At 50.6% G+C, this 10752-nt stretch overlaps 1 protein-coding gene across 1 annotated transcript; it reads left to right on the forward strand.

The window, feature by feature from the left end:
* Positions 1 to 408: 408 nt before the first annotated feature.
* On the forward strand, positions 409 to 924 carry BDP81DRAFT_301699 (uncharacterized protein; the record flags this gene model as incomplete). The annotated part of the gene is made up of 1 exon (XM_060583128.1): positions 409 to 924. A coding segment is annotated over one exon (516 nt), but the record flags the coding sequence as incomplete, so codon positions are not given.
* Between the last annotated feature and the right edge of the window lie 9828 nt (positions 925 to 10752).

The raw sequence follows: 10752 nt of genomic DNA on the forward strand, positions 1-10752 counted from the left end.
GGGTCGAGGACTATCGACTTCCTCACGGTACGAAGGTGTCTCACGGTCTCACATCCTAGGCGCAGACGGGAGCTAACGAGGGTCCATCTCTCCGTCTTGGTCCTGGATGTGATCTGAGCTTCAATTATCACAGACTGGTTGACCAAATCTTATAAACCTATTCGATATCCCACCGGAAGGGAATTATCTTTTGGAGCATCAGACAAGGATCTCAACAACAACAGCTTGGTTATTCCCAAAGCCTCAATACCTTCCTCGAAAACCTTCAGACCCTTCGTCTGTCACCTTCACATCAAAATGGTTACCATGCACCTGACCCTTGCTCTCTTCGCCCAGGCGGCCATCATCGCTGCCGCCCCACTTCAGCCTATCCGGATCATCCAGATCGAGGAGAGAGCCGCAGGTGATCTCGACACTATTGAGCGAGCTCTGGCTCCTGTCTCCGAATCACTCGCCAATGTCGATGCCGCAGTCCTATCTTTGGATAGTGGCCCAGTCACGGCAAACAACCTCCTCATCTTCTCTCAGCAAGCCCAGGTGGCTACCGACCAGGCCACAGTCGATATCCAGTCTGCTGGCGACCTTGGTGCCTTCAGAGCTGCCAGACTTCGCCGTACCACGGACGCTCTCATCGATCAGACGACTGTCACCGTGAACGACTTGGTCTCCCGCAAGCCTGTTCTTGACAACCTTGGTGTCAGTGGCGTTGCATTGGAGTCCCTCCAGAGGCAGAAGATCTCCAGCATGGCATTGACTGCCGCGCTCGAGGAGAAGGTCCCCAGAGTCGGGCAGAGAATCACAGCTGAGGGCAGGGCTCAGATTGAGTCCGTGATGGACCAGGCAATCGCCATCTACTCTGAGCCAGCCGTCGCTGCTGTTCCGGCCGTTTCCCCTCCTCCTGCTACGCCTGCCAACCCCAACGCCATCCCTATCGCAGTTCCGCCTGCTGACCCCAACGCCGCTGTTCCTCAGGCTGGATCCCCTGCTACCGTCCCGGCTCCTCAGCCGGCGCCTGCAGTTGCTGGTCCTCCCGCCGTTGCTCCTGCTCCTGCCCCTGCGGTGCCCGTCGCTACAGTTCCCCTGGTTGCACCCGTCCCGCCTCCTCAAATCACTCCTGTTTCTGGCCGCAAAGCCCTCAAGGACAAGAAGAAGAAGGCGTCAAGGATCAATATGGTCGAGACTGAGGGCGAGACTGTTTAGCAGTAAACACATCTATCAGTGATGATTATGAATTGGAGTTTCAAGGCACCACAGGCGCAGGAATGGGAATGAACGGGTTTACTTCAGAATGCTATAATATTACAAAAATATAATGATCGAATGCATATTAATTTACCCTACAAACGTTTGCTCGAGAAGCATTTTTCCATCGCTCAGTGATAAGTGACAAGCAGCAGGCAAATGCGCATGACTTTCTAGTCCTGCCATCCCAGTCAATGTAGCAATATGCAAATCAACTAAGACCGCAAGGGAATGCGAGATTAAGACTGGGCGTACATAAAGTTTGTGCCATTGACTGGGCAGATGCTACCTGACGGAAACTATATGTACCCACAACTACCTAAATGCAGTAGAGGGATCTCTCTTTTGTATATGGCGCAACGGTACAATTCCGAATTCTGTCACTACCCTACTGCAAAACACGACATTGCAGATCACGCAGTGCACAATTAACACACAAACAATTTCGATTGCGCAGCACGCCGCACGCGCGCTAATGCAGGAGCTCAGCGACGCTAGAGACTATCGTGACTAGTTCCTCGTAGATTTTTTTTGACGGATTGCTCCGCGTCGACGACCGTCAGCTTTTTGTGTTTACGGATTTCGTCTACGACGAGAGAGGTTTTGGTTTCGAATGTTCTGCGCCTGGTTGTCGAATCGACCGTTGTTGTTGTTGTTGCTGTTGTATTTAACGCCGTGGCGGCAAAGGCGCTGCCGCCCTTGCGGCCGACCTCCCGAGGGGTATATGGCGTGGAGGGCCGTAGGCTCGAGCTATATACTCTATAGTACACGCCTCTTCCTAACGTCCTCCAAATCTTGCCCGTGGGCTACTGTCTGTTCTATCCGTCCCTAGTTCCCGCTGGTTCCCTAGCTCCGTTGTTACCGTCTGTCCCTCTAGGAGGAGAAATTCGTTAGTCGGGCCTAGGTCAAGACCCAGTCCTTAGTACTACGGGCAGATCTTCTGAATGAAGTCTGTCACGCGAAGAAAGGCCTAGAAGCCAATAGGATCAGTAATTAACCCCTTATAGTACCGCTTAAGAGATCCTATAGGTCCTATAGGATCAAGTAGGCTAGAAGGGTGGAGGGTAGGCCACTAATGCCTCCTCACTAGGGTCTTTTAATAGTAAACTAGATAGTCTACCGCCTTTACCTCCCCGTAGGAGCAGGTAAGTAGTGCTTCTGTATAGTTAAAGCGTTAGTGGTATTGTTCGAAGTCTCTATGGCCTGATCGGGCTGCTAAGAGATGATAAAGGATAGCCTGCGGTAAGGCTAGTTCGGGGGCGCAAGCGAGGGTGGCCTTGAGTCCTAGCTCGGTATAACAGGATGTTGCCTCCCGTTTCTACTATTTTCTATATTAGCGACGTGTACGCTCCTTAGTAAGCCGTTTGATTCCTGATAGAGTTGCTAGCTGTCCCCTTGGGACTAGTAGGGTTATGCCCTCCTTAGCTAGGCTGTCTGCTTCTTCGTTTCCTTTGATGCCTTGGTGCCCAGGAGACCAATGGGTTCGTATATCGTGTATCCTGGCTGCCTCCTGGATCTCAAGGAAGGCCGCTTGTGAGGAGTCTGGGACCTTACCGCGAATCCCCTAAACAACGCTGGTGTTATCGATATAGATGTGTATGGGCTGGCCTTGGGAGGTCTAAAGGGCCCGTCGGAGCCCAGCCCTCGCCCCCTCAGCCTCGCCATCAAACACTTTTATTAAGCCGAGACAGCCGTAGCCCTGGGCTATATGTTTGTTGTTGCGGTAGATAACAAAGCCGAACCCTGTAGCCCCGTCAGGGGCTTTGGAGCCGTCTGAGTATACGACTGTATGCTTGCCTGGCACAGTCTTGAGCCAGGCCTGGAAAATCCTAGCTGCTACTTCCTTCGTCTGTGTAATAATAAGGTCATAAGACCCTGGGAGATATTGCGGCTGTAGGAGTGCTGGCCTTAGACACTTAGGTAAGAGGCCAGCTGTTCTTTGAAGCCTGGTCTGTTGCCGCCCTGGCTGCAGCAGCCTTGGGACCAAGGGATGCTGTTGGTCAACCTTCTGTAGGCGTATAGCGAAGCGTAGTCGCGCTGCTTCGAGGGCTACCTCTGCTGTAGGAAGGCCAGCGTCTCGGATGAGGCTACTGGTCGGTGTGGTTCTTTATACAGGCAGGATAGCCCTTGCTGCTGCTGTAATAACTTTGTTAACTCTACGGGCCAGGCCCTTCTGTCCTATATTAACTGTAGATATCCGTAAAGCAGTACTATTGCTAGTATTGGTGCCGCTGTTCAGGGCTGGTTTGGTTAGGCCCGTATACCAGGTCTCAGCTCTATATAAGGCTATTGGGAGGACATAGGCAATAACCGCTTTTCGTACTGCGGCTGCTGGGAGCCCCCATTTAGTATTTGTTAGGTGCCGAAGGAACTGGGCTACCTTCTTTGCTACTGCCGCCTTGGTTTTGACATGGTGACGGAAGGTGAGTCTCTTGTCAAACCAGACTCCTAGCCATCGTACAGGCTTAGTTGAGGCCTTAATAATTAGGCCCCTCGCTTATATATCTGGTAGGTCTTTTGTCTGGTTATATTTCCTACTAAAGTGGACTGCCTCACACTTAGCTAGGTCAAAAGTAACCTTATTATCAGTACCCTAGGTAAGGATATAAGTAATCTTTTGGCCTAAGGCTATAGTGTTTTCTTTTAGCGACGGGTTAGTAATTACTAAACCTATATCATCCGTATAGCTAAACCGTAGCTTCTGATCGTCGGCTAAGATATTAGCTATATATAGCAGAAAGAGAATAGGGGATAGTAGGGAGCCTTATGGTAGCCCACAGGATAGAGGGAAATCCTTTATAGTTATATCCTTTAGCCTAACCCGGGCTGCTCGGCTAGAGGTAAAGGTGAAGATTAGCCTAATTAGATGACTAGGCCAGCCTTGCTATCGTAGCCTGATAATAAGTCGGTTTCTTAAGATAAAGTCAAAAGCCCCTTTAACGTCCATTGTTATAAGAGTTGTAGTGAGCCCTGAGTCTAGAGCCTTCTCGATCTCGTGGGTTAGGTAGGCTGTTAGGTCGACTACAGCCCTCCCTAGTAGTAAGTTAAACCTATTATAATTAATAGGTTTCTGTCTTTTCGTTTCTTAATGAAGTAGATTAGTTCGGACTTATCGAGGTCAAAAGTGATTCCTTCCGTCGCGCCCCATCCTAAGGTTTTTTTCCATTCCTTAGTTATGATATCACAGTTGTTCTCTAGTAATGTTGAGCTTACTAAGATAGCGACGTTATCGGCGTAACCGAAACGAGATCGCTTCCTTCCTAGGCGAGCTATACCTAGCTTAAAAAGAGGTTCAATATAGAGCATAAATAGAATAGGAGACACGGGTAAGCCTTATGGTAGTCCGCATTCGAGACCGAAGACGTCTCCTACCTCCCCATCAAGCCTTATTCTTGCTCTCCTTCCAGTAACGAAACTTAAGACCCAGCGTACGAGGTTCTCCGGCCATCCTTGTTCGCAGAGGCGTCGGACCAGTCGTCCTGGGAGCACGGCGTCGAAAGCCCCTTTTATATCGAGCGTAAGCATAGAGGTAACCAGGCCTCTTTGCCAGGCGCACTCGATGTCGTGGATGGCCGCTGCGATAAGGAAGAGTCTTTGTGGGAACAAACGGCAATCGCTAGGTATACACGGAGCCGAGCTATGTCACGTGTCTTCGGCACGTGACACACCTCAGCTCCCTCCTTCCATATCACGAGCCTTCGCGTTTAGATACTCTCCTTAACAACAATAACAACAACAAGAACACCAGATTAACCCAACGATATTGCTACCGATCGCGATACCAGGAATACCTGTGTGACTAACCTGTGGTACACGCAAACCAACAGTCTTCATTCTAGATGGTAAGTATTTCCGTCGTGTTACCCCAGCGCGTTACCACCAGCCACACCTAGTAGACGACAAGCGGGAAAAGATTCGAGAACATGGTTCTAATTCTCGGAAAAGGATTCCCAAGATCAATAGAACAAACAACACACTTCCAAACCCTCATCGCCCCAATAACCTCCCTCCTCCTCCTCCAATGCTCCCCAGAAACAAGGCATCACCGCCTCCTCCCCCGCGGTCGATTCGACAACTTCCCCCTCGCCTAATTTTTCTTGGCATATACTGTTAGTGCGATAGGTGGGCCACCACCAATATCCTTATCAGCTGAAAACCCTTCACCTCTTTCCTCCGGCGCCCTCCCGCGATGGCCTTACAGCCTCCGGCGGGCTCTGGACTGTTGCCAGCCTCCTCGGCCGGTCCTGACCAAGGCTCTGGACCCCCTCCGGAGTCGTCTCCAACCTCAAGGGCTAAACGCCGCCGCGGTACCGAGGCCCAGCCATCCCGGCCCAGCCTCGTGGGAAGCCAGCCTGACGCCCTTACGATAACCCCCTTAACGGCTAAGGGGCCCTCGACTATGACTGGGACAGCTACTGGAGCTGTCCTTACAGCTCTTAATGAAGAGGCTAAGCACTATGAAGCCCGAAAGGACGTCTTTATGGCTATTGCTCAGTCTGTAGACAACGTAATCTCTTGCTTTGAGGGGCCTAGGAAGCAGATCGCAAAAGAAGCTACAACCTATGTAATCCAAGCCTTGAAGAGGATTATGGGTAACGAGACTACGGCTCCGACTCCGAGCCGGAAATGGACTGACGTAGCAGCCTCGGCTTTAACTACAGCCGTGGCCCCGACCCGTACCCGAATCCCATCCCGGCCCGAAGTCCAGACACAGAGTCTGACGGAGACCCGGGCCCAGGCTCTATCTTAACCGAAGGAGGACCTCCGGGTCTTTTCCCGTATCCCAGAAGAGGGCCTAGCGGCTACTAGGAAGCACGCCCCCTTCGCCCTATGCCGGATAGTCTGCCAGGCCTTTGGGCTCCAGCTGGTAGATATCCTATATATCTACTATATTGTAACTGGCTACTTACTGAGACCCCTGCATAAGTAGGTCCAGGAAGCCCTCCTTGTAAATAAATAGAAACTAGCAGAGTATCTTAGAGCTTATAAAGTTGAGACCCCTATTAAGTGGTTTACCTACGTCGTCCTACGTTGCCCTGCTAAGATGTGGACTTTTGATAGCGATGCCCTTAACCTAGCTACTCTGGTAGAAGATGAGGTCTTTGCCTAAACAGGACGTAAGCTTACCCGGGCCTAATAGTCCCGGCTAGGTATAAACCCTATTATAAACGAAGTCTCCTGGGTCATCTCCTTCTCTATAGAAGTATTACCCTTTAGACTATTTAACTAAAATAGCAGGTCTTAGCTTATCTAAAAGAAGAAGACCCTAATTAGATATGACCCTGGATGCTAGGGATATTATTTAAACCGATACTATAACCGATAGCCACTCTGTAGTAACTGTAGCAGGCCCTCGGGATCCCACGAGACTGGGCCCTGTACAGCTAGACCGAAATACGCCAACTACTCCGGCCCCTTCCAAGCTAACCACAAGGACTGTCCAGCAAGGCCCCTAGTGAATAATGGCTCCCCTACCCTCCCAGGCCGGAAGGAACTCTCCCAGCTCCGCAAGGCTGGACTGAAGGCCTACGAGGCCCTCTATCAGAACAGCCAGGCTGGTACCCAAGCCAATAGCACCCAGCAACCTAACGGCAGCCCAACAAGCTATCAGCCCAGTTCAAAGCGCCCACGCGCCCCTACTCCCACCCAGGACTCGATTATTATAGCGGACGCTAATGATGCTGCTAGCTGTGGCAGTATAGACGAGGACGAGAATAAGGCTGAAGCAGAAGTCTCTAACGACGACCCTGCCCTACCCCCCCTACCCACCCAGCCTAACCCGGCTAGCTCAGGCAGCAGGGTCCAGCGGGTGGCTCGAAGCCTGATTACAACGTTATTAATACCTATACCCACCTCGACCTCGACTCAGAGCAGTAGGCTCAGACCGGCTACCCCACGGATACTACGGGTAACGCAGTGCAACGTAGGGAAGCAAAGCCCGGCTCATACAGCTCTCCTGGAGCTCTGCTGGGCGGATCAGATTAATAAAGTACTAGTCCAGGAACCTTAGATAGGCTATACCGATAAGATATAGATTAATACATACCCAGGTTTTAACTCTTATATCCTAATTAATTTCTAGAATAATAAAGATATAAAACCTAGGTGTTACAACCCAACATGCATGACCAAGAACAGGGCCTGCCCCGCAGGCTCGCGGCGGTTATAATACACCACATATGCAGGAGATAAGGGACACTAGGCACCCTCTCACGGAACGGAAGAACTATGGTACAAGTCACGTGATGATAAGATAAGATATGAGCGGCCATGGTGGGGCCATGAGCGCTCATGCCAAGTAATGAGCGCTCATGCCGAACAATGAGCGCTCATGCCGAACGATGAGCGCTCACCCGATCAGAGGAACTGATCATTGACAAGGGATATGTTCAGGACCAGGACTTGTATATAGGATGGACTCGAGCCGGACTCTAGGACAGACTTTCCATAGCTCTTCAGCAATTAACTTCGTATCAGGATTAACATCCGCTTTCAGCTACTACCTTGACAAGACTACGATTGATCACCGAAGCCTTACCTACCCTTACGATTGACAGACATAGCTTCCCTGAAGCTATCCCCGACTACGATTACTGTTACCAGTTCCGCAGCCTCAACTTCTGCAAACTACCCCTACGACTAGCTGGCCGTAACACTTTAATTGCTCCTGTTCAGTAAGTTGACCCTACGAAACTCACTAACAGTAAGAACGACGATGTCTTCCCAAGCCACCCCGTCCACTTCCAACGACTCCAAGGGTAAGGCCCCTATGCCCGCCAAAACCCTGGACGAAGAAATGAAGGACGTCGAAGACTCGGAAGAAGAACTTGACTTCACTCGTAAGGTCTATGAAAACCTACAGAAGAAGATCAAGAAGAACGACTCCGACATCGCCATGATGCAACAGATGTTCAATGACGCTATGGAGCGACTTGAGAACAAGACCAAGGAAGCGGACTACCTTACGGAGAAGGTCAATACTCCCCACGGTACCGCTAACATCATCGCTACGCCGCATGACGGACGAGAGAAGCTCAGGCTCAACTCACCTCAAGCCTTTGACGGAACCCCAGGACAACTGAAGGGATTCCTCACGCAAGTCAGAGCCTACCAACGCTTCCACGGAATGAACTTTAAGGACGAAGCCGAGAAGGTCATCCATGCCGCCTCCTTTTTAAAGGGAAAAGCCCTCGCATGGTTCGAACCACATCTTACCGACTTTATGATAACCAACGACTGGGAAACTCTCAAGCCAGAGACCCAAGGTATCTTCGAAGGACTACACGGATTCGAAAGTGCACTTCTATCTCTGTTCCAAGAACCAGATGAAGAACGACAATACGAACGAGAGCTCTCAAACCTTCGACAGAAAGGATCAGCCTCGCATTACGCTGCAGATTTCAGACGAATCTGCGCCCGACTTAACTACTCCGACAACGCTAAGATTTTCATGTTCTATGAAGGTCTCAAGGAGGAAGTCAAGGACGAACTGTCTCGACAAGACAGACCCAACGACTTCTTGAAATACGTCGAACTGGCTATCAAGCTTGACAATCGACTTTACGAACGACGAAGGGAAAGGAAACAAGTCCCGCAAGCAAACACTGGGAAACGCTATCAACCGCGCTTCCAAGGACAGAACCGCCCTAGAAACAACCATTGGCAGAACCGACAAACCACGGCCTATGGACACCATAGTGGACCGATGGACCTCAGCATGGCCAAACGAGAACAACCGTACCAGAAGGAAGTCTTCAGGTGCTACAACTGCGACAAGCCAGGACACATGTCCCGCAACTGTCAACAACCCAGAAGGATCCAGCAGCAACCTGTGCCCGAGAAACAGATCAGGATCGCTACCAAGGAAATTCCTCACAAGCAACTATCTTGGACAGCATGCTACGACGACAACTGCCTTACCCATCAAGACAGTAAGGAAAACACGGGATGGTACCCTAAGGAGCCCGCCAGCATCAAAACCCTCGCTATGACAAGCAGGCAAGAGGTCACGCAACGACCGAAGACCCTCGAGGATCACAATAAAGAATGCATTCAGACATTGTCCACGGCCTACGAAGCCGTCAGGACACGACCTAGCAGCCATCCCAGACGAGCTCAAACACTCGCAGCAGTCGGAGGAAGACTCCAGAAAAGAATGACTGCGAAGGACAAGAAATCTCTACTTCAACTAGAAGAAGAGATCCCAGCAGGGAAGTACGAATTCCCACCAAGTCCATCTGCATGATGCGACAAACCCCGAACAACAAGTTCCAACGCAAGGTCCTCGGGCAGCTCGAAGACCTCGACCGCGAACACAGAATCGAAATCATCAAACGAAAGAACCTCGATTTCGGAATGGACGAGAACGGAAAAATCGACTTCCGAACAGACAGCCAAGAACCGACCTTCGGCTCTAGCTCACACACACTCGACGAAGGTGAAAATTCACCTTACGATTCGGACGAACCTCGTGACGTCGCTCGACGACGTGCTCAGACGGAGATCGATCACAAGGCACCGCCTAGCGTTGACGACACCAGTTCTGAAGAGGATCTCGACGAACCCCGATGCAAATATATTGATCCAAACTTTCCTATGCAATGCTTGAATAGCGAATACGTAGAATGGGACGACTGCAGACACGACCAGTGCCAAATCCACTACGTACCCAAGGCAAAGGCTTGGAGAAAACATCAAGAACGAATCGAACAAGACGTCAGACTGAGGAACAGAATGACAAAAAACTAGAAACGCCAATCGACAAGAGACACCGAAAGGCGGAGAGCAAGGACAAGCGCCTATGCTCAACAACATGTCTCAACGACGAACATCTGAGAGTGAGACTCCAGATAAACGGACACGATATGCGCGCGATTATCGACAGCGGCGCTCAACGAACCTTCATATCACCAAAGATAGTGAACAGGTTAGACCTTCCATGGGTACAGAAGGAAGAACCTTATACCCTACAGAATGTAGAAGGAGAAAGAGTTGGGTATGACGAAGGACTTGTCACTCGCGAGACCGTACACCTCACGACACACGTCAACAATCATCCAGAACAACTCCAGTACGACATCACGGAGATCGGAGACATCGATGTCATCCTAGGGAATCTCGTGGTTACGAAAGCACAATCCACGGATAATTGGGTGAATGGCCACATCCAATGGACAGATTCAGTCACTGAACGACCTAAGAAACAGGGTTCAAACGAGTCTTACGCAACACCTGACGAACAGACGAAATACATTGCCTACGTCAGACACGTAGAGCCTACCAGGTCGTTAGCACCCGGCACGGGCGATCAGGGATCGAACCCACTCCAGACTATACCCGAGGAGTACCGGAAGTACAGCAAACTGTTCGTTTCCAAGGAAGGAACAGGACTGCCAGAACACAGCAGCTGGGACATGGAAATCGAACTCAAAGAAGGAACGCAACCAAAGTTCTACCCACTGTACCCTATGAACCAACAAGAGCAGGAAGAACTCAACGAATACATCGACG

This window comes from Colletotrichum phormii, assembly GCF_030913505.1.
Source record: "Colletotrichum phormii strain CBS 102054 chromosome Unknown BDP81scaffold_4, whole genome shotgun sequence".
In the NCBI taxonomy this organism is placed as follows: domain Eukaryota; kingdom Fungi; phylum Ascomycota; class Sordariomycetes; order Glomerellales; family Glomerellaceae; genus Colletotrichum; species Colletotrichum phormii.